This window comes from Ammospiza caudacuta, chromosome 3 (genome assembly GCF_027887145.1).
Source record: "Ammospiza caudacuta isolate bAmmCau1 chromosome 3, bAmmCau1.pri, whole genome shotgun sequence".
Taxonomy (NCBI): domain Eukaryota; kingdom Metazoa; phylum Chordata; class Aves; order Passeriformes; family Passerellidae; genus Ammospiza; species Ammospiza caudacuta.
Window position 1 is genome coordinate 47399408 of NC_080595.1, and position 25085 is coordinate 47424492.

At 41.3% G+C, this 25085-nt stretch overlaps 1 protein-coding gene across 2 annotated transcripts in view; it reads left to right on the forward strand.

Annotated features, from left to right (window-relative positions):
• SLC35F3 (solute carrier family 35 member F3) overlaps nt 1–25085 on the forward strand; it is a 160800-nt gene that overhangs the window by 77460 nt on the left and 58255 nt on the right. The window contains exon 1 of one of the 2 annotated variants that reach the window (XM_058802403.1): nt 23827–23902. The exons of the other annotated variant lie outside the window; for it this stretch is intronic. Within the exon in view, the coding sequence (XP_058658386.1) occupies nt 23827–23902 (76 nt within the window). Of the gene's footprint in view, nt 1–23826; nt 23903–25085 lie in introns of those variants that run through there. 2 annotated transcript variants of the gene reach the window in all.

The window sequence follows — 25085 nt, forward strand, 5'->3', positions numbered from 1 at the left end:
GTAGAGCAATATTTTCATTAGTCTGTTCTGCTACAGTTTTTCTTTCCTGCAGCAGTTCTGACAGATAGAGCAGCAGCAGGAGAGAGTAAAATAAAAGGAATTAGTCTGAATTTTTACTGCAGGCTTTTCATCACAGAACACGAGTGGGAGGCAAAAATAATAGGAGCATACTGCCATCAGGTAGAAAATTAATAATGTAGAAAACTGCATAAAAACACACAGGTTTCTTGTCAGATGCTGGGTAATGGGGTTTGGCTCTCACTGGTGCTCATGGTTTTCAAAGAACAGCTGAGAAGAGTCCCTAATGCCCAAGCTTGTTGCAAACACTGATTACTGAACCTGAAGCAAGTTCTGGAATTGCTATATGAGTCACAAATTTTGAGTACATTTAGCTTATGAATGCATGAAACACCTGTGCTGAGACACAGAAAGCACTTCACCTCAGAAAGCTTTTGTCTGGTTGTCTTGACATCGCCATCAATATATTTGTCTCCACGTCACTGTCATGACAGACTGATCTTAGCTGGAGTTCTCAGCTGTTGCTGTAATCCAAAGACTAAATCCTGCCGCCCAGCAACCATGCCTGCTACTGTCTCTGTTTTAGGAGATTTAAAACTTTGGCAGTTCACAAGTCTGTGACCAGTGGGCTGGGTGGACTTCTTTTACTTGGAATTTAAAAGCAGGTCTCAATCATTCTTTGTTGTGACAGCATTGACAAACTCATCCTTTGCCTCTACTAAAGAAGGTTTGACAGATATAGCTGCACAGCAGAATACAACCCTCCTAAATTTACTCCTTTCCAGGAGTGATTTTTTGCCTGTGCAAGTTAATCCAGAACGAGATTGGGTAGGTCAGCAGAAGTGTTTCCTGCCAGTATGGCGGCCACACTGGGCCATTTTCTGGGAAAGTTGCATCCTTTATGGACTAGATATTGTTTGGCTGTCTGGACTGGTGCAATCATTCTGGTGAAGCCTCTGGTGTGTAGGTGAGGTCTCACTGATGCCAGGGGCTGTACGGAGTGGAAGCAGATTTCCTCACTTGTCTGGGGCCTGGAAAGGAGATACAGCTGGTTCCTGGCATTCCTTTTGGAAGTCAGGGGAAGGAACTAGTTGCACATTTTTCTGATACTAGAGCCCATGCTTAATAAACAGGAGGACGTGTCCATGCATAAAAAAAAAAAAAGTGTGATACTAGCTCCTTTTCACCAGCTGGCTCCAGCTAGCTCTGAGGATACAGATTTTAGCAAACAGCCTGCCTACCTAATCCCCAGAGGCCCCTGCTCCCATCTTTAGCTCGTGCAGAAGCACTCACTGCTGCCATCCTCCCCTGTCATGGTTCCCCCAGCTGGCATGTCTGACCTGGCCCTGGCACTGACCAGGCCCTGGCACTGACCAGGCCTGCCCTTGCTCTGAGGTGCCAGCAAGCCCTCAGTGTCCTGCACAGAGGGAAAACAGCCTTTAGCTCCACCTCTGCAGTGCTGTGACTTTTAACTTCTGGGTCTGTGTGTTTGAAAGATTTGAGAACTCACACTGTGCCCCTGGATAGCTTTTCCTTACATTACCTTGCATTTCATTGTAGCCAGGCAGTGGTGTTTGAGTTCTCTTTCTTTCTCATACAGAAGGCCAAATGGTGATAAGCTCCCTCTCCCCTGCCTTGCTATCAAAGTCTGCTAGATATTTACCTACCCCTCAAATAGGGTTCAAGTGGGTGGTTTTCATCCTTAGGTTGTTAATAAGTTCCAAGCTGAAGCCGTTTCTCAGATGGCATTGCAAATGTTATTTCAATTACACACTATTGCATTTGTGGCACTTCCAGTAGGATGAGATTGCCTGCCCCAGAAATAAAGTGTGATTTACAGTAAAGACACTTAATGGATGCTGGCATATGTGTCTTTGTAATGTCATATCTGCATGAGTGACAGAATGCCAAGGAGAGCAGCAAAGGTTTCTTTCCTACCTTTGACTCTCCCACTGTTTGGCAGAGGGCAGCAGACAGCCTAGCTCTCAGAAATACTATTTTTCTATTGCACAGAAACAAGGGAATGAGACTTTCAGCTGGCATGTGCACTTGATGCCCATTTTTTATCTATTTGAACATGTGCAGGAAGAAAAACCATGGTAACAGAAACCAGCTATGGATGAAATGTGCTGGTGAGTATTTTTTGAAAACAGTATTCTGAACTGAGTAATTTCATTTCCTCCTCTCTGTGGTGCTTTCATCAGGTCATGTTCTGCAGTGTGGTTTTGCCACTGTGCATTATGCATTACTGATTTAATTCCTATCACAAAAGAGGTGCCAATTCATTTCCAAAGATGCACAGAGACTGGCAGGAATTTAGACAGGAAGACTGAGGTAACAAACCCAAACTAAGCAATGCAGTCACCAATAGATTAAAAAATCACTGTGACATGGCACATCTTGTCCAGACATTAATATTTTGAGAGCTTCAATTGCATGAAGTTTATTCTGGTCACTATTTCAAATTAATTTTCCTCTAAACAATTAGACTGGGAATAGGATATACCTACACTAATACTGAGTGTTTCACTCAATGGATCGTTGTTAAAGACCAAAAGTTGGAATTCATATTGAAAGCAATTGGAAGTATAACAGTAGAGTAGTGAGCCATATGGAAGCAGTTGTGAGTGTTATGAACTGATAGGATACAAATGTCTAATTTTGTCTCTTCCTCCAGTAAACACTTACAGAAGGAATCCAGCTTCAAATTGTACACTTGCTTTGTGTTAGCAATAAACAGCCATTTGTTAACAATGATCTGTTTTGATAACTATGTTCTTTGACATTTCAGGGTTTCTATCTTTGAAAATGTTCGTCTGTCCTACCCAAACTGCAGTTAACTCTTCTCAAGTCACTTACAGAAGAGCTAGAAACTCATCTCCTCAGATTCACTCATGCTGCTTCATAACCAGAATATTTAATAATCTAAGTTTTAAAATCTGCTATGCCAGGGTGGTTCCCAGCACAGTCAGCAGTGCCTCTGTATGGCTCAGGTATAAGGAAATGGGGCTTCTCAGCCCTTTACAACCTCAGAAGGATTGGAGGAAGAGAGGGTCAAACTGCAAAAGCATTGATGTGAAATTAAGGGACAGAAATATGGTAGAAGTGTAGGACAGGAATGAAGGGGAGTCCTGTTTGTCTATTTGGCTGAGGTAGAAGGGGGTCACCCAGCAAACACATAACATAGACCATGATTTGCCAGGGGACAAAAGAAACTTTCCAAGGAAAAGCAGGAGCCTGCTTGACTTGTTGTCTGGGTCAATAATCAGGGATAAAGGCCAGAAAGGGCAGGCAAAAGACAGGATATAGGGAACTGCAATGCATAAATCCACCAGTGTGACACAGTTATGTGTTATGGGCAGTGAGGCAGATGCTTCCTTGTCTCTCTCATGGCTCATTGTGGTTACTGGAAGGTAAAGCCTGCTGCTGACTGTAACTGAAGGCAGCACCTAATGCTAGAAGATGGTTCAGGATTTACAGCCTCCCATGTTTAGTACTTGTGTAGCAATATTCAAGAGAAAATACAGAAATGCATTAGAGATTTTTTTGGCACCTCCCTCATACTTGCGAGGTGACCAGAGATAGCAGAGCCACCCCAAGCATTCTGTGTTTTCATACTGGAAGTTACCCCACTGTTGTAACTTAACAATACTTTGCACTTTCATGAACACTCACCTGATTCAAAGTTCCACAAAATAGTTAAGGAATAAGGGATTTATATTTATTTCTGGTTGAAGGGTGAAATCATGAACAGAACAACAGTTACTTCCTCTGTTTAAATTTCAGTTGCTTTGTTTGAAACTGAAGCTCAAGGCAGAAGGCTCTGAAGCTTACCTTTGGCTAGTTATTTTAAGCAACTTGTGGGCTGCAGCAGAGTAGGAGGGTATCACTGGCAAATAAGCTTTGTATTTTTGACAGGGAGACTTCTGGCATTTCAGAAAGTTGGATCCTTTTGCAGAAGACTGATATGTGTGGCAGCATTTCTGATGTGTGAGGTTTTTCATCTGGAAAAGAAACCCCTTCCCTTTGTAGTAAGGCATCTTTTGCATCATTCTTGCAGGATGAGAGAGGGAGACTTAATGGTTCAGCTCCTGTGCAGGCTGACATCAGATAGCATGTGTAAAACATTCCATAGGTTCTGCCTAATGATTTGTTGGCAATGTTTAAAAATATAGGTTGGTGTAAGTTAATTGTTGAAGAAGTGTGGTTCTTCAAAATAGAAACAGGCTTGACACTGCTGGGCAAAGCTTTGACATAACATAACTGGGTTTTAGGGTTTCCATGAACTTCAACATGTCAGGACAAATTATTCATTTGCACAATTGAAGTGTCTTCTTCCCCCTCCTCTCCAAAATACAGAAAGCCTAAAAGGGAGCCAGCTTCCATTAGTCTGTCCATATGTCTTCCCCACAAGGTCTGCAGAGGTTTCAGCTCAAAAAACACATGGAGAGTGTATGAATACTCAGTAAATTTACAGGAAAAACATGTTGTTGTTTACTTCCTGAAATATAAAGTCACTTGGGACCTCAGGCAGGAAAGATTTTAACACAATTATGTGTAATACAATTATTCATACTAAAGATTCTAAAGTGGAAATTACCTGGAAAAGTTTGTTGATGATGTGCAAGGCAGAAGACTCAATCTCAAATGTCTGCCCTTAAAACTGTGCCAGCTCTGTAGAGCTAAGACAAATAAAATTTTAGATTGTGGTTTTCACCTGAAACAGATGAATAATAGGGCACAAATATGTATTTTAATAATCACTTTGCTATGACTCAGTAGCACTGGATAAGGAAAGTTAGAGATGCACTTGAATTCCAGACTTGGCAGTGTACCATGGCCTGGAGATGTGGAGCAAGATGAAGGACACTTAGAAAACACTGAGGGTTTGACATAGTTGCACTCAAGTGCCACAGAAATTAAGAGTCAAGGGCACTCACTTCTAAAAACAGAACTTGGTTTAGGAACACATGCATTTTGGGGGATGGAGGATTAAGAAAATGATGACAGAAAAGGATACCATAGTGTATTTAAAATACCACAAATGTAATCCAGGGCAGTATTTGGTAGCTTTTATCCTACAGACTTCATAGCCCAGTTGAAACATTTTCTTCTTTAAATCCTTCTTATTTGCTTAGGCATCAAATGATATGAGGCAAAATATATTATTAGCTGGTCATTAGGCAGTTTGGGGGATTTACTCCTATCTCACACAGATATTTTTTCATGTTAAATATTCTTGCTACCTTATCAAAGCTGACAAACTTATGAATGAGGCTACTAAAATTACTTTTACTTCATGCTTCTACAAATGCTTTATTTTTAAATATACGAAGATGGGTGAGTAGTCCTTATTTTAAAGAGTGGAAGGAGAGGCTGCACATTTCAGACTGTTTTCTCACTGACTTAGTGTACCCATACTGCAGGTGTGCACATCCTGTCACTCCTAAGAAAAGTCCTTATTTACAAGATGTTCAGGAGAAGCTTCTGATGATGTCTGAGAGAAAACAAAGAGGAATGCATCTGGAACAGAAAGGAGATGTGTTACTTTTGTCTGAAGTGCTCACTGGGTGTAACCCTTTCATTGGATGAAATCCTCCCCCCACAACTAAAGCATTTCATCTTCAGTGCAGACACAAATTTTACCCAGGAGTTTTTTCCACTGATGCTAATTACCTTTGGATCATTCTCTCTGCATGAAAAGATTGTCTGGGGAGTCAGTAGCAAGGTAATTTCCACTGCTAACGGCTCTTCAGAACAACTAAAACTCAAATCCCAATTTACAGTGTTTGTCTTTTGATGTTTTTAATATTGTCAGCAATGGAAGTGCTTCTACACTTTGCTGCCACATACCCTACTTTCAAACTAATTGATGCACCCTGTACAGTTCAGAATAACTAAACTCTGCTTCTCTTTCCTCTTCTAGGGAGAGGTTACTCATTTATCTTCCAGCCTTACAAGTTTCTCCCCTTTTTCAAGTTTCTGGAATACATATATCTTTCCATACTTTTGTTAACCTGAGGGTCACCCAAGGTGCTAAATGAACAACTCCTTAGATACCTTTGACTGTGAGGAGAAATCAGGGCTGATTTCTCCCTAACACTTGGTCATAAGCACCTCCAGGGCTTTTGGGTCTCTTCATAGATACCAAGCTGCAGACACAGTGGGTTTCTGCACTCTGCTTTTGGTCTGGATTCTTGCCTACCCAGGAAGTAAGAAAACCCAGGGGCATTAGGTTGTGTCAAATCTTTTTCAATTTTAACCTAAAATATAAACCCCCCAAGTTTATTCTGGTGAAGAGTGGTGCTCTGATAATGTAAAACAAAACTAAAGTGAGAAGTGGAAAACAGCAGCCTGCACTGTCAGAGTACTCATCTGCATGGCAGCAGGGCTCTGAGTGTGGACTTGGCAGTGGTAACCAAGTGTCCTTTTGGCAGCAATCCCCTGCCCATGAGTGAGTCTCCAAATCTACCTAGCACAACAGGCAACTTAGTTTGCCACTTTGATTTGCCTTGGGAGCTCTCCTACTTTTTTTGAATCTACCCTGTTCCTCTTTTCAGGATGGATTCCCATCTTCTGTCATCTCAGTCTGGCCACCCACCATGAGGTAGATTTTGTGCTTATAAGCAGCCTTTTACCTTCTTATCTGGCACCAAGCTCTGAAATAAAATGATGCTAATATGGCGAGTGGGGCCTTTCTCTCCACTGTGTTGCTTAATTAGCACATTCTTTCAAGTTTGAATGGTCGCTGCATCTTGTGAAATAATAACTGTGCTAGTTACTCATGGTAACTACATTTCCAGGACTGTATCATATTTATAAATCATGTATCTAAAATATTCCCTTTGCTTGTACTAACAGACTCTCAGCTTTGTGTTTGCTTTGAGTTATGCAAAGAGAGCACACCCAGTGTGCAGCAGTACAGATGATGCTCTTACCAGTACTCTCTCCATGCACCATCCTCCCCTCACTTTCCATCGGGGTTTGTTCCCATCACAGCGCTGTTGCTCCACACTAACAACAGCCACACACAACTGCAGCAAATGCCAAATACACCTGGTAGTGCTGCAAGCAGAATGTCTTGTCTCAGCTCTAAAACACATAACAAAGCCAAATCAGAACAATCTCAAGGTGATTGGAACAACCAGCCAGAATGGCTGAATGAGGAGGAAAAGCCCTATCACTCTTTGTGTGAAAATCTAAAGCATTTTGGTGACTTAGAGGCCAATTGTAGTGCTTTGACAAAGATGTTTTATAAAAAGCAGCCTTTATAGGGAGGCTCAAACTGAAGAGAAGTATTTGACATAGGCCGTATTTTAATTGCAAAATAAGTCACTATACAGTATACTGCGGGTTCTAATAATAATCTCTTACTTGTTTATTATCATGCACCAGTTACATATGAACACAAGGACATTTTGAAGAAGCAAATAAAATTAAATGTTCTATCACTAGAATTACTTATAAAATTTTCAGGATTTTTTTCTCTCTTGCCTTCTAGTTCAAGTGAGTCTTCTATAAATAGTGTGTCTACATGAAGATTATTTTACAATGCATTTTAAGATGTCATATGTACAGGTTATAAATATGATGTTCTGAATACCTACACAATTTTTCTGTACTTCTCATAATGTTCTTTCATCTGGGAACCTGATGTCTGATAGCCGTTCACAGATGAGGTGTGCCTGGTTTAAATCCTTTGCTGTGTTTCTTTCAATCTCCACTGAAAACTTTTTACACTTTCCAGCACCCCCAATGGTCCAGTTCACTGCTGAAAAGGTAGTGATTCACTGAATGCTTCCTTCTGTGGGACTTCTTTTCTTCTTCAGTTCCATGGACTTCAGCAGAACAGGCCAACTGTGCACTTGGTGAGTTACCAGAGTTGCCAAGGAGTAAGTTTTCCAGAGATAGCAGTAGTAGCTTTTCCATTGACTCGTGTGGAATTTGGATCTTATCTTCAAGACCAGGCTGCACATACCTTTATCCTGGAGGGTCAATAGACATAGTTCACACAGTCAGCTTGTACAGATATGCTCAGGAAAGTCAGGACATCTCCTCATACAAATAGCAAGCTGAGCTCCTGAAAGGGAAAACAGAGCCTTTCTGCTTTACTAAAGCTCTTTGAACACATCTTTATCCATATATGATCTGAAGAGAAACCAGAGTATACATCCACAGAAGTAGCAGAGAGGGAAGTACTGTCATAAATTTTGCCTAAAAGCAAAATGTCCAATGCTGTAGGAGCTTTGAGGTCTTCACCCAGGATGGCTGAGCAAGACCTTGTAGTTGCAGAGCTCTGGGTCTCTGGGTGCCCTCATCTCCTCTCCCCAAATGCCTTGCAAGAGGCTGTGCCATTGCAGAACACTTGTGCTTGGCCTGGGGGGCTGGGGGCACCTGGCTCTGTCACAAATGGGTTTCCACATGCAGCACTGCACCCACAGCAATGCACACTGCCCTCAGCTGCTGCTGCTGCTTGGAAGTCCAAGGTGTGACTTAGTCTGCTGGCATCCACAGCCTGACTGCAGTACTGCTTCATTTCATCCTTTTGCTTCTGAGGAAGTAATTTAACTGTCTCAGGAGATTTAAATGATGGGCAGCCATAAAGTGAATGAAAACAAGTATTTTCTAGCAAAGCAATAGACTCCATTCTTGATCATAAATATGAAAACATAGTTATAAATAAGAATGTTGAAGAAGGAAGATGAGATAAAATCATATATATATATATATATGTGAAATATTCTGTCTTCAAACTTATAAAAAGTTTAGACATGACTTAGCTGTTATAGCTAAGGGCTAATCAAGAGATCAGCATGCTGCATTGTAGAGTGGAGTAAATTGTGGGCTCTCCTTGCTCAGTCTCTGCTTGCATTTTCTCTAATACTTAGTTGTCAGGATTACAATGTGGATAAAGCATATGTCAGAGCAATTCTAGGACCTCTGCTTTCCTATTAATCCACTTAGGGAAATGTATTGTATTTGCAGCCTGGGTTGGCTGCAAATGTGCTTGAGACATTATAATGGATATAATGAATGTTCTTGTACTATTGTTCAAGCCTGTCTAGGTTGGACTGTGCAAAGCCTCTCTTCATGGGAGAGGTGACCTTTTACAACAGACATATCTTCCTGCTAATTACATTGCAGTGTCTTTCTGTCCCAGACAGAATGACTGTAATGTAAACATTCCTCCTTTCTGTAGGTAAATGTGATTTACACGTTATGGAAGGCAATACCTGTACAGCATTTTGGTCTCATAAATTCACTTACAGGAAAGACAGACATGTAGCCAGTTCTCTTTCTCCCTTAACATTCAAAACATTAAAATGTGACTTTGTATTTTCAGTTCCTTCTTTTCTTCCTCTGACTTCTGTCAAAGTTGTTGGCAGGATTAATCACATTAAATCAGACCACTACCCTTCCAGTCTTTCTGGGTTGCACACCGAAGTAATATAATTCCCCATAAGTATAAATTCCTTATTTATTACATTAAATTTATATGTTGTCCTCAGTTTTAACCAACTCTTCGTGGACCACCTTCAGCAGCAATAGGAGAAAACATGAGGAGGGAAAAGACCAGAATCACAGAGAAGGTCCAGAATGAAGAGACGATGGAAAGACAGAGTTAATTCATTTAGAGATGGGTTAAATAGGAGAGAGCAAAGTGAGTGCAGAGAAAATAAAAAGATGGTCGAGGGATCATGTTTCAGTCCTCTCCTGTTTGAATTTTCTCATAAAACAAAAAAAAAGAGAGAATTGTTTTGGATTACTTAGCCAGTAAAACAGAGAGGCAGCAGCTGTGAAACTGAGCAATGTTTTTCACATGGGGCAAAACTGACCTGCAGGACTCCTGCAGTGAAAAATATCCTGAGACTGTGAGTTCAGCAGGACTCGGGAGAGGATGGGGCTTTTTGGGTGGAGTTCAATGTAGTCCCAGCAACACCAAATGAAAGTGTTGAGGGTTAAATATATGACATGGAGGGAAGGAGGTGAATCAGCATCAGTAAAGCACTGATGCACATTTTTAGCTTTAGATATCTACTTAACGCCACTCAGCAAATCACTTTGTAAGCAGCTACAGAGCTCTGAAGATCTGCTCAAGTTGGTTAAGTTGAAGCTTCATTATTTGGTGTTTTGATTATATGCCTGGGCACTTTTCCATAGTATGGAGCTTGAAATTGAAATGTGCTGAGGGGTAATGTCAACAGCAAGCATAATAAGCATGAAATTATGAACCATGCAGTACAGCAGAAAAACACAAACTGCAAATGTATCAGAAGGTGTAATATTTGAAAGCAGTCCTCCTATTGCCGTTGCTCTGGCTTCAGCTGATGAGATGTAGGACCTGTTTAATATACATGACTTTTGTCAGGAATCATGGCATGTTACTGATGTGACAGATAAAAGTGTATGACTTACAATATGCTATTTTATATGACTATAATAGAAATTATTTTGTTCTGTGCTCACTTTCCTTTGTTCTTGTGAATCTGAGACTCAGTTCAAGTCATTCTTGGGATCCATGGCAAATTCCTAAGGCTCCTTCACATTAAAATATGTACTGAGGAAGGAAGGTCTGAAAAGAAAAATGAGAACAAATTAAAATAAGCTCTTGGTTTAGATTTATATTAAACCATTCTGACACACTCTTTTCTCTTATGTATTATCCACAGTTGCTTTGCCTTTCTCCTCCAGACATATTAGCCTACTCCTTCTTATTCAGATTCTCCCTTTTCCTTACTTAGGCTTTGGATTCTCATAATCATCCTCAGTGCTGAACAGCAAAAAATTTCCTGCAAGCCTGGAGGACCTTCTCTGTTCCCTTTTATCCATCTGTATTATCTGCAACAGAAGTAGCAGTGATTCTAATTATGGAATTTCTGTAATCATTAACATTTTATAAATAATCTGTTTTTTCTTTGAGATGGTCTTATTCCAGCAGCAGATATTCTGCTCATATTCTCCTCTGTTACTGGCAAATTGTTCAGGATTTGGCATTCTTCAACCTGCAAAAAATCTCCCTTCCCCCATTTGCTACATTCATGGGTACCATTTTCTGTTAATCTCTTTTTAAAATGAAGTTTGTTAATACTCATGTGCAGCATATAAGCAGGCAGGAGAATATCAGAATGTTAGTAGATAAGTGAAAAGGGAAGCATTAATGATTTCTGTTTGCTCTTCAATAACTTTCACCTCAAAGTCATGCAACTATTAAAAAAACCCCAACCAAACAAGACCAAAGCAAAAAACAAAACAAAACAAAGAACACCCCCCCCCCCAAAAAAAAAACCCAACCCAACAAACAAACAAACAAAAAAACCCAAACAATGCCAGAACACCTGAAGACCATCACTCTCAGCACTGATCAGGCAATCATTGGCAGTCCCTTTGGGTAGCAATTTCATCACACCAAATACATTGTACTTGTTTCGAGCTGGAAATAAAAAAGAAAACATAATTTCTCTAGGTGAAACACAGGAAAAAATAGAGCAGATTAAAGAATTTTCCCAAAGCTCCTGCTGATGGGGTTAAGGGAATAAAAGGTACGTATGAAAGGTGGAACATAATGGCCCTGGTAGTTGCCAGTATATAATGCCATCACACTACCATTTATATATAGCAAGGTTTTCAGTGAGTTTCAGTGACTACCATTGAAGCAGATAAATCAATTTTAAAACTACAAACCCTCTGGAAGTGAGACCTATCTGGCTGAACTTGTTATACATCTCTGCACACTGAAATGTAGTCATTTCACTGGAAAAGCAATAGGATGTGGTGTCTCTTCAGTTAAAGACTTTTTCTTTTTAAAAAAAATCAGCAAACCAAAAAAAAAATCCAATTAATAGTAGGAGGAGTAGAAATCACTGTGAAATAAAATGTACAAGGGTTTTTTGCTTGTTTTTTTTTTTTCCACTGCAGTGACCCAGGAAATAAATGATAGGAAGAAAGAGGATATCCACACCAGAGATAAAAGACTTTTTCCAATGAATGTAAGATGCTCTTCCCTATTTCTGGTGGTATTCAATGATTACAACACATGATAAACAGATGATTCTACCATTAAGGGTGAATTGTTTAGGATTAGCAATTACATATGACAAAGTTATGTTTGATAAGGTAGTGGGGAGATAGGGATGTAGCAAGATAAAAACAAATAGCTTGGCTCAATACTAAAGTACTTAAAATTATCAGATAGAGTGCCAATATCTAGGTGTTGGCTGCATTGAAGAATAACCTTTGTTGAAGCAGCTGTGTGGTTATATACAAGATAAAGAAGTCCTTTAAGTAAAAGGACTTAAACCAATCCTGCTCCTTAGGGATTTAGACAGTTTGCAGTCAGGCATGAACTGGCAGTTAAATTGGGTGAAGCTTGATGTGGGTAGTATGGATTGACTAAAACTTATTTTCTTATCTTTGTCTACATTATACACTGACAGAGGAGGAAGAGCAGGGTCAAAACTCTTCAAGTATATAGCATTAACCTAGATTAAGCATCATCATTATTACTATTATTACTATTACTACTGTATTACACAGACTGAAGCATAGAAGTTAAGGGTCAGTTTTCATCTAAATATATTTTCCTAAAAGCTAGCCCTTATTTTACTCAGTGATTATAAAAGTAGCTCTTAAATATAAGAATGAAAAAACTGTTCTGAGATCCTGGTTAACAAGCCCAAGAGTCTTCTCTCCTGTTTGACGGGCAAGAAGTTATCTCAAGCTTAGTCATGCAATGGTTTTAACTCCTTGTAAATTTAAAGCTGTGGTTTTATTCTTTCATCTATCTCACACAAGCCTTCCAGGCATAGTTCTGCAATCTCTCTTGTTCATCCAAACAATCAGGAACAGAGCACAATATAAGCTTTTCTGATGGGCAAAAAGAAGCCAAGAAAAAGCTTGTCAATTCCCATATAATAGTCATATGTCAAGGGAGTACATATGCTTTTTCTGTTAGGGTTTCTAAGTTCCTTTAAAGGCACTAGCTATGTCCTATACAGTGATTAAGGGCTTCAGCAAATAGAGCCTGAGAGGCCTTATAACCATCCATATATATGCATTTGCTCCCTTCCTATAAATGCATTTACTTACTGATTTTCTCTTATTTTCTCTATGTGTCTGTTGTTGTTGTCATTTTAATCCGCTCTAGAAAATCAGTGCTAGAGAAATACCATTAGTGGGGGAAGGACTGAGCTAACAGCAAGTCTTATGCTTATTTCTAGTGAAGTGCTGGCTTGTTCCTAGTGGTGTCTGAAAGAGCCAGAGAGCCTGGGCTGAGTCTAAAGCTTTATTTTTTTGGATCTCAGTGAGCAGTACTCAGTTTGTAATTATGTTTTGCATTAGAAATGCCAATATCCAGCCAGGTGTAAATTGACACTGAAGAGCTGTTTCTTTCCAGTGAGTTACTACATGAAACAAGTATAAGTTATTTGCAAGGTGTTTTGCACTTAGTTAATCAGGAATAAATTGCTTGGCTTTTGTGCTATTTATTTCCATTAGGTGGTATGGGATCCAGATTTATGTTTTGAAGCATTGAGGGACTGTGTATTGCGTTGGTGAAGGCTTTAGACTGTTATGTGAAAGAAAAGCAGTTGAAAAAATACATGCTGCTGCCTGAATTATTACACATATCTACATAATAAAGCCCCAGCCGCCTTTGCCTCCTGCCTGTGACGGCAACAAAAAGTACTTGTGATTTTAATTACTTAGAGCAAAATTCAAGTGGTGTATTGATATCAACAGAACCCTAGGACAGAATTATAGTAATGTTTTATATACACTTGGGGGGATGCTGTTGGAAATAACATGCAAGGTATAAATCTGATCTCCTGCTGCTTCTCAGTGGAAATTTAACCTGAGATCCAGACCTTCATCTGCTGGGAGTGGGAGAGGGAACAAGAGCATGAACAGTCAACTCAGGAGGAGTTTCCTTGTTCCAGATCTCGGGAGAAAATTTCTGCCACGGGTGCAGAGGCTGGAGACTGTCTGATGGAGGTTCAGTGCAGTTGAGAGGGAGATGGATGGGCTGTCTCTGGCCCTCAGGTTCCTTGTGCTGTGATCATTCAGGCATCTGCCCAGCTCCTAGCAAAGATCAGGGCATGTCTCATCCTACTGCAAGTGTCACCAGAAGCTGATGCTGCCCCAGGGTTATGCTAAGACCTTTGGGTGCCAGCCAAGGGAGCCTGATGGAGGGCAGCTCTCTCCCCATTACTCCTACTTCATATCTATGTGCCATGCAGTGGATGCTCCTGTGGAAATATCTGACAAGTCTGCTTTGTGTAACAGGAGGGACACAAGTCAGCTGGATTCTCCAAAGGATTTGTCCTGGTGACCACAGTGAAGAGGTCAAACTGCAGCTAAAGAATTTGTCTGAAGTCTCTTTGCACAAGGACGCATTAACCCCTAACAACACATTATAGGACAAGAAGCCTCCTTTAAATAGAAAACTACATTTTTAGTAGTGTGTTTTTTACTCTACTTGAAAGGAACAGGATCTGATGAGTTCCACTGCTCTATCCAGCACAAATGGACTTTTCTCACAAGAGGCAGTTCCTTCTGTTTTTCTGGATAAACCTAACAGTCTTATTATTTCTTATTCCAATTATGTTTTGTGTTTGTGTTCTGATGTTTGTCTTTGGCTTATCCTACCTGGCAGTCCTCACTGTCCTTCTTTATCTTGGATTTTTCTATCTAATGTTTTGCCCTATTTTACTTTTCCTGTGGATTCCTAGCTTAACATGACCCTCCCTCCAACTACGCAAGGAGCTAATATTTTTTTGTTTGTCTGCATTCTAAATCTGTTTTCCTTTTAGCTGTTTTATTATTACAGTTTTATCAGCATTGACAGTTCCAACACAGAGTGCATTGAATGCAATAACAAAGTTCCCATTAGTTCAAAAGAAAATCAACTGAGTCATGGGAACGTAAAACCATGTGCGTAATCTTATTATAGATATCCCTGGTACTGTTAATTAATCACCCAGATTCATTCCCCAAAAGCATTAACCAAATCCAGTCTAGAAGTTGGGGGATTAAGGATAAGCGGTAAGAAGGCTTTATAGAGAGTTGTCCTGTTATTGTGTGAAAGTCAGGGCTTATAGCTTAGAATGACACATCTTTGGTTCTCACTGCCATTGTCACATAAGCATGGAACTCGAAGTTTCTACTCCAGCATTTTTAAAAATTGCCGTGACTATTTTAACAAGATCTGTAAAGATTTTGCAGTTTCTGCTTGCATGAACCCACTATAACTTCTTTCATATCTTACTGCAAGAAAAAAAGACAAGATCCACCAATGGATAATCATATCCCAAGGAAGGTTGTAGAAACTGTTGCTTTTTTGAAACACTATGTAAATTGCAAACTCCTAAACGGTGGCAGGGATCAAGCTGACAAAAGATAAAAGCATATTTTTAAAAGCATACAGAACCTCCACAAACAGCACATATATATATTGTGCCCAGGTGGGTGGGGAAAAAATAAGGTAGTAAATGTATTTAATTAGTGTAGTAAATTTATGTGCCATAGTACAGTACCAGCTGAAAATAGGGAGGAGTATGAGAGTGAGTAAGAGAAACCATAATTTTCTTCCTGTTTCTTTCCTGACCTCCTTCACAGATCCTAAGGCTGTGGTTCCTCTATATCTGCTGAAACCTGAGGCAATGTGTAAAACTTTCTCACCAATATCTGACCAGTATTTACAAAATATTTTAGAGCTAAGCTGAATTTCCTATCTGAAGAATTAAACATGCAAAGTTTTTGCTAATTTAGATTAAATTCATCAAATAGAAAATATAATGTTACAATCCTGCCTTGTTTATCCAAAGTAAACTGCTGGAAAAAAGCCTCCTGTTTTCCTCAGCCTTAGCCCTCTCTTGAAGGCTTCAACAAACACAATGTTACAGTCTAAGTAAAAGATTGAATTTAATCCAAAATATTTGGGGTAGATAATACTCTTTGCTGCCCATGCATTCATCTGATATGGCTACATTTAAATCTCTGGGATTATTGTAGTTTTGCATTGTTATGAATCTCCTGACTATATCCATCATCCTTCATATAAAGTACCTTCTTTCTGAAGGGACAGAGCAGCCCTCCTTATTTTTCCAGCCACAACCTCAGGCTAGTTTCCTGTCTTTAAGCCTGCTCTTTTAATCAAAACTCCCATGGCCTTGAACCAGCACAAAGGACTTATTCTTATCTGTGGTGTTGCCCATGAATATCAGTCACTATACCTTTGCTGTAGGCATTCATCTGACATTGCATTGTTCAGCAATGCACTTGTGAGGTTAAAATAATTCACTTTGTAAAGATGTATAAGACTGTGAATCAATCTATGAACATCTAGAGTATTAAGAGAGATACTTCTTAGTCTACAAAGCACTGTTCCACTGTCATTTCAAAAATTCATGTTTTATATGTGACCCAAAGATTTTAATTATTCTTGCACTAGTGATAAACAGCAGCAATAATATACTCACCCTCTGCACTAATAATAAAAGGCATCCTCTTCATTAAGAAAGGGTAATAGATTACAAATATTAAGCCTGTTAGATATACTCTGAGTATTGAATAACAGTAATGCTTGGATGTTCTCAGGGCTTTTCAGCATAGGATCTCAAAAGCACATGGAGAAAGTAGCCAAGTTTTGTCCCAAGGTACTTGTGAGTAAGTGGTGGCAGCAGCTTCACTCAGGCCTGGTGCCACAATGATGGCAGAGCCTGAAATGGAGTGGGAGGGTTGCACTGACACTGCTCACTGCACACACTAGTGTGCTTTTACATTTTACGTTAGGCATTTCCACCCCAGCATTTTCTCCCTTTTCCATTTCCCAGTGTCTGAAGGCAGATACTCATCTGGAAAACAGGTTTATATTGCTGTCGCATAATAAGATAGCTGGGTCCCAACTATATTAATATGTGCCCTAATGGCAGCTGGAAGAAGTAAAAGGAAAAGCTCCTCCCAAAACAGAGAAATAGCCAGTGGGCTCAAGAAAAACAATTGCCCTCAGTGAGAGTGGGAGACTGGAGTGATTAGGATAGCAGGATAGAGAGGATATAATTACAAAGCACATGGTGCCAAAAGGCTCATCCTATATAATTTCTTTTAAATAATATCTGTGCTTGAAGGGGGAACTCATTGTGCCAAACTGATTGGTCTCTTTGAGGGCAATCAGCACAGCTACTTGCTTTAAGCATTTCAGCAAGAGTTCCCAGGAAAATTAACCTGTTTGCTTCCAGAGATCTGACTTGCTACTTCCTGAGAATAAACCCAGAAGCCCAGTCTGCTGAACCTCACTTGGCAGGGCAAACTTGGAAAATCTGGGGAGGCGTTGTGCCCAGGACATTATTTTTAATCCTCATCTTGAATTCTTCTGGACATAGCACCATTATTGTGCAGTCAGAAATTAAATCATAGAGCAAAGGGTCTGAGGGCTTGAGAGGTGCACAGCTTCTGGACAGCTACAGCAAATTTACTTTGAAGCCACAAATCATGAGGTCTAAGACACTTCCAAAAGTCCCAGTACTGACTGTTAAGGGTTGTGATGGACAGGTACAGTTAAAAAAGAAGGCACAATTGAATGGATTTTTCTGTTTGTCTGTGTAACTTTATAAGTGGACGTGGCATCCAGTTCATTCTGCAAGCTTTTTAGTATTGGCACTGGGAGGAATTTGACAAAGGAAAGACATGAAGGAGAAAAGACAATGCAAAGGAAAAAAAGAACCAAGGAAATACTGTCAATAGAAAATAAGAAAGACAAAGTGCAGAGTATACACAGGGAACAGGAAAGAATGTAGTTATTTAAAGTGTTTAAAATCAGTCTTCCTGGTAAAAGGAGAACACAGGAATCAGTCTGGATCTTCTTGCTCTTACACATTCTTGTATTTTAAATAGGCAGCAATTTTCTTTCTGGCAAATATCTGGTGAGTTATTTATTTAGGTTGAAACCCTCTCCATTTCACAGGCCATTGGGAGTGCTTAAATCCTACCTAATCTTTGGTTCAAGCAGCTGGCAACAAAACTTAAATTAGACAGATTTTGTGATTTTCATCCTAGAACACTGTCTGTAAAACAAGTGACTTGAAATATGGAATATGTGTTCTCAGAAGTATTTCTACTGTTACTTTCTGAAAGATCTTTGGATGCCCCTTTTTCATCTCATCTCTTGTTCCTGTCCTGCCTAATACAAACTGGGAGGGCAGTGCATAGTTCTGTAAATATTCAGGTGAGAAGATGAAAAGAAATGTGATTCTGTGTTCAGTTCCTGTGGTCTGTTTTTGGATGTTTGAGGCCAGGAGCATGTGCTTATTTGCTCAGACAGTTCTGAAAGAATTTTTTTTTGAGGACAAAAGATCCCCTCACAGACTGAATTTATTTCTTTTCTTTCTGAGTCACAGTCTGAACAACAGATTTTTTTTTTAATCGTGTTTTTAGGGTCTAGATATTTTCATTCTGTATTCATATATTCCAACTTTAGATGTTTTTCACCTACTTTTCCTTCAGTACTCAAAGTGTGAGCTACTGTCAAACATGGTCTCCTGGCCTTTGTGTCTTTGTTAGAAGTCCTTCTGAGCTGGAGTGTTTCAGGAGTAGAGGTTTAACTCAGATTATACAATGTTTGTGGTGGCAGAAAATGTGCACAACTACCTTGAAATGCATTTCACATCCAGTGCTTTACAAAACTGACCAGGAGCGGGCTGGTGGTGAAGAATGTAGAGGTGATGCTCAGGTTTTTTTAATATTGTACGGGTTAAGAAGTTATTGTTGCTGCATTGTTGATGTTGATGGTGTAACACTGTAATTTTTTGTGATTTGAGGAGATGTAGGTCTTGTAGTCAGACAGTGTCCCATATGCAAATCCGAAAGGAAAAGCAATTACCAGATAAACCCAGGAGGGCGTTAAAACTCTGAGCTTAAATCTAGCTTTTTTCTTACATTTTGCAAAATCCACCAGTATTATTTGAAATGCAGCTGTTCTTTATGCACAAAACCAGGAGAGCTTCTCATAAAATATTGGAAATAGTTAATATTTTATGAGACTTGGAAGTAAAATCCAGCAGTGCCGTCTCCTCCAGTAATGCTTACAGCAGTTATAAACAGAAGGTTAAAAAAAAAATGAGAGGAAGATATTCTCACTAGGACTTTGCATCCATGTCTAGGAACTGTTGGATATATATTGTTGACAGTCTGCAGCCCTTATGGGCACCTCACATGTCACTGTTATCTGCAGATTGGAAGAGAAGGCATTCAGGTATAGATAGCAGTGACTCTACAGCAGAGTCACTGCTATCTATCTACTGAGCACCTTTGGCCAGGGAGGTCTGAATCCCTCCTCTTCCTTTCTCCTTCCTCTTACAGCCTTGTTCTGTGAACTCAAGGCATGATGCTAAAAGTAACTGAATGTTTTTGGAAGAGGAAAAATTGGAAAGACATTGTCCTTACAGCTAGGTTAATATTGCAGAGATAAACTGTACGTAAATTTGATGAAAATTTGAATTTGTTCTGAGTGGAGGTTGTGAATGTAGGAGGCTGCAAACAGAATAGTGGTGGATGGTCACCACAGAAAGCATCTCAATGCAGATTTCAGAGTGATTGCAGGACAGAAACCATTACTTCCAAAATAGCTAATATTTGTGTTGGAAATGTGCTTTTGACATCTGTGGTTTTGGAGCTTCGAAAGAGAAACAGATTATAAAGTTATTAGCTATTGTAGCCAACCAAAAGTAACACAGCAGTCAAGTAAAACAAGCTCCTCATAAAGAGACTGATAATTATTTGTGGACAATATTCACAAATTACTTCAAATATACTAGAGGAAAGGATAATTTTTTCCTGGGGGGTTGTGGCCAGTGTTGGTATTATGGATGTGTTTGACTCCTAGCACATGAATTCATTCTGGTATGAGACGGAGCCTATTAGGAAATTGGCTACATGAGTAAAAATCCACACTCCATTTCCTTTAAGGTTGCTAAGCACAACAATTATTGCCCTCAGTGGTAAGGCAAGCACATAAATTAATAAATGTCCTATTAATGAGTACACTAAACATGAAAATATCTGAACTGGGAAAATACCAACTGTGCCTGTTAGGAACAGGGCATTGTGTTTCATGTTGGTTAAACAAACTAGCTAACAGGATAAAAATCAAAGGCTGTAGCACACATAACTGAGAATTTAGTTTTGTCTTGAATCTACCTTCCTGTGCAAATAAAGAATCTTTCAGGAAGGGGGTTATGATCCACATCTTTAAAAGCAGTGTGAAGCTGAGTATTAGCACACTTTTATAAAGGTTTATATGTACAAAACCAACCCAATTACTATAATTTTTTAATCTAAAATGAAGAAGGCAAGCCAACTCTAAGAAAACTAGTTTCATCAAACTACAAAGTTTACAAATTCTTCAACCTGGGCAAATTCTGACTGTCATATCCTGAATTTTTAATCTGATATTCCATTTTTCACATCCTTGCTCTTGATTTGTAATGAAAATCTGTCTTCTCCAGTTTCCAAGGTTTGAGAGTTTCTCTCCACATTTGTAAGCTGTCCACAGCCCAGACATCCACCAGCTTTTTGCCTCCTGAATACAGGAGTAGTGTTCTAAAGGTAAAAAGCCATAAATTTGACTTGAAAATTTACCCCATGTGAATCAATTTTGCATTGCTTATACTGTAAGATGCTCACGGTAAATGAAATTAAGTGTAATCCAGCAGTAAATGTGTTAAAGCTTGGGGATGTGGGGATGCTGCAGCTACAGAAAGTAACAAGCCTGCTGCCAAATGCAGCTTTCACAGAAGAGTCCCTGGAACACAGTCCTCAGGCACCCCAGTCTTCATTAAATAAACACAACTTTTTTTTGTTGTGATATGTGGCTGGTATTTTTATGCACAGTGTAAGACAGGGGCCTAGTGTGGATCTCTGGTGTGAGTGTGTGTGCCTGTAAGGGCAGCAAGAGAAACCAGAGGCTGTAAAAATGCTCAGGGGTTGGAGTTGAGCAGAGCTGTGTATGAATCATCTGTACTTCACACATACATTGGGCAAAAGGTTTCCAAGAGCACACAAGCAGTTGGATGTCCTCTCCCATGGCTGAAACCAGTCTTAGTTGGATACTGAATGTCCTCAATGGCTTTGAAACCTTCTCAGGGTGACTAAACTAAACACTGAGGAGCAGAAGTTTGAGTGCTGTGGCCGTGCAAGGCATCATCAGAGGAGGAAGGAGGACAAGATGCCTCTTAGCTCTTCTCAGCACCAGCTGCACAGGGGCCAGACAGCCACAGGAGAGACTTACTGCCACTCACGTTTGGAGTTCTGGGCTTAAATAAAACATTGGGAGCCTGAAATGTGTTAACAACTCTGCAAACCCTGAAATATTACACGTGGTTAAAGTAACATGTCATCCAAAACCCCATTTTTACTCTGTGACATTCTGTGTGAGCAGCACCACCCTCCAAGTAAAAGAATGTATTTACTGTGTCTTTAACAAAGAGAGCATAAGCCTTTTAGAAGGAAAGAATATAAGTGCTCAGCAACAAAGACTTTTTAATTAATATACTTTTAATTCTTATGACCATCCCACTGATTACAAGTATAACCAGAAGAGAAGTCTGATTATCCTTAGGCAGCCATTTACTTATGGGAAAAACTGATGGCATTTGGATGTAAAGTGCTGATTTAGTGTTTTCCTCCATATATAGCAGAGGCTGAGATGATCCTGGAAGATCTGCTCAGAGTAGAAGCCAGACAGAGTTTGCCAGGTTCTGGTGTTACTTGTCACCTTAATCTAAGGGAGTCTCTTAAATTATGTGGCTGTATTTTAACTACCAGTGAGCCTGAAGTTTCTTCCCAAAGGCAGTGTAAAAGAAGTTAATATTTTATGATGTGCTTTGAAATCCTCAGATAACAGGCACTGCAACATTGAAAAATATTTCACGGACAGAATCATCTGAGGTGAAATCTGCCTCTCTTTATGTAGCTTCTTTCAATAACCAGAAACCAATTGGACTCTGAGACTAAATAGTGCAATGAAACAAGATGGACCCATGGTTCTCAAATGCTTATGATCTGTAACATCCCTGGAAGCTGAATTGGTCAGACAATTCTACTAAAAAGTCTTGTAAATAACCATGAAAACCAGTAACCATCATTTGACCAAGCTGATATTTTGTAGTCTTAACAGTAAGCACATGATTTTTTTTTTCAGAAGAATCACTTTGAAAGCAGCCTAATGATTTTTGTATAAGGTTCATCCCAAAGGTTGCAGAGAAGAGGCATAGGAAGCACAAAACACCCTGGAGCTTCATCAGACTGCAGATCCACTGATGAGACCCATGCAAACTAATAGTGTGGCTCTGACCCCTTGAGAAAGCTCACCTCTTAAATATAAAGAACTTTATAGCCAGAAGAAGTAGGGTGGTGTTTTCCCACGGTTTCCTGAAAAGTCTGTCAGGACTGATTTTCAATAGCTACTATTTATATAATCAAAGAATAGTTTGGAATGTTTGTGGAGTATTGATGGCTGCCCAGTCTTGTTTGCAAAGTACACTCATTTTAATTTGACCAGATCTTAAGAAATGTTGAGTATTTGCGCCCTGTCTGCTGACGCATTTCAGTTTGGAACCTGGTAAATCTGCAGAGTATTTTCATATCCACAGAAAAAATCACAGGGAGCCAAAGGCTGCTAAGGTCACTGTGCTCAGCATCTTGTGAATTCTGGTGCTCTGCTTACAGTGATATAAATCTATTTTGCATCTTTCATACTCATTCATTATGGTGAGTTCTCTCCTGAATCCGCTTGCATTAAGTCTCATTAACTAATGCCAGTTAGATTTTTGTGCTCTGACAGAGGGGTAGCTCTAATCATATGTTGTTGGTATGTCACTATTGGGGATCTTAAAATTATTGCTGAAAAAACCAAAAACACCATAAAAGGTTGCTACATACCAGCAGCATCCAGTTGTGACATATGACATTTTACTTAACATGTGTGAGCATGGACATACTTCATTTTGTGCCTTTATGTGTCAAAAAGAAGTTGTTGGATTATGTTAGGAAAGCTGTAGAGTATGTGACTGCAGGTGTTGGAGTATTGGTAAATCCATGGAGTATTTCATCTTGGCTGCTGGGTCCAGTTTTGGTCTCCCGCCAAGAGGATACAGCAGGAACAGAAAGGCTGTGGCGAGGATGGCAGAAAGTACTGAAGGCAGGGATGAAAATTGACCCAGAATAGTGGCTGGACTTGAAAACAAAGGAGGGATAATACTGAGTAAATAATGAATTGGTTCGCAGAGTGTAAATTCTCCTTTTCCCTAGACAGCGCGAAGAGAGCTGGGCAGAGCGCGATGAGCCAGGAGCCCTTTCCGTGCGGTGCGGGAGCCCATTGCCAGCAGCCGCGGCCGGGATCGCGGCTGGCTCGGGGATCCCTGGCGCACCGGCGGGAGCGGGAACGGGAGCGGTGTCCGCAGCCGCATTACGGTCCGGCTCCCTGCGACCTCCGCCGGGCCGGACCGCGGTGCCGGCGCCGTCCGGGGGCTCGGCAGCGCCTGTGGCCGCGGCGTGCGGCGCCTCCCCCACCCCGACCCGGGGGGCGGCCCCGGGAGCCCTGGGGGCGGGCGGGGGGGGCCGTGCCGGTGACGTCGGGTTTGCAGCAGCCCCGAGCGGCAGCGGGCGGGCGGGCGAGCCCCAGCCCCCGCCGCCCGGTGCTGCGGCAGAGGGCGGCGGGCCGGGAGCCGGAGCGGGGAGCGCCGCCGAGGAGGGCTCCGGCGGCGCCAGGATGTAGGCGCGGGGCGGCGGGGAGCTGCCGCCGGCGACGGGCTCGCCATGAAGAAGCATTCGGCCAGGGTGGCCCCGCTCAGCGCCTGCAACAGCCCCGTCCTCACCCTCACCAAAGTGGAAGGTAAACGACGTCGCGGCGAGCGGGACGAGGGCATCCCGGGAAGACCGGGTACCGCGACCGGGGATGCTCCGGGGAGACCGAGCGCGGTGCTGGGGCGATGCCGGCGGCGGGGACTGCGCGACTCCCGAGCGGGCGGTGCGAACCCACGGGGCGCGCTGCTCCCCCGCCGCTCGGCATCGCCGGCGCTTACCCCTGCCCGCCGCCCTGCTTAGCCCCGGGGCTTCCCTCGCCCTCGCTCCCGAGGCAGAGCATCTCTCCGCACCTCCCCTCGGGACGCGGGAGCAGCCCCCAAACCCGTGGGCAAGTATCTGCCATGCAGGACCCTTGGCAGGAGGGAAGGAAGATGATCGGCAGATTTGTTCTCCCGATGTGAGGAACGCCGCCCCGTGTTCCAGCCATCTGTCCTCACCTCTGTTTGCCAGTCCGGCTGCATGGTAGCCGTGGAGTTGGAGTCTTATGGCCGGGAGGGATGTAAGAGCCAAAGAGCAGTGGGGGCTGGCAGACCTTTAGGGACCACTGGGACCTTTGAAGACTTTCAGGGATCACGGCCGGGGACCTTGAAAAGGACACTGATGTGCTCAGAAGGGTTCCCTGGAGAAATCTGAGGATGAGGAGCTGTTTTCTTGGTAGAGACCTGTAAGCCTTGTCCTAGAGATGGAGGGGTGATGCGAAGGCAGGGTGCAGGTCAGGGAGAGGAGCCTGTCTGAAGCATGGATACAGAGCTCTGTTCCTGAAGGAAGAGCAAAGGGAAAGCTACTGGTTTGGGGGATACCATTGGGGTATGTCGTTGGTTGAGAAAATGGTGTTGGTGAAAGGAGAAGGTTGGCTGGGGGGAATGGAAGGAAGAGAGGCAGAAAAAGGATGAGAAGAGTGAGGCAAAGAGGAAGAAAAGCTAAAAAAAAGGAAAGATTGAATGGCAAGACATAAAATGTGAATGTGAGACTCCAGAGAAAGCTCATGAAAAAGAAAAAACTAATACTGAAAAGCTGAGAAATTAATAAAGGAAAAGAAAAAATGGTAGCAAAAGCTCTGTGGAGCAGAAAGTGAGAAAATGCAGAAATGTGCAAGAGGAGGAAAGGAACTAAAAGCAGCAAGAGTGGAAAGTAAGGGGTACCTGAAGGTTCTTAGTTCACAGAATATTCAGCTGTTGCATTCCCATAACATAAAAACCACCTACTGCAGA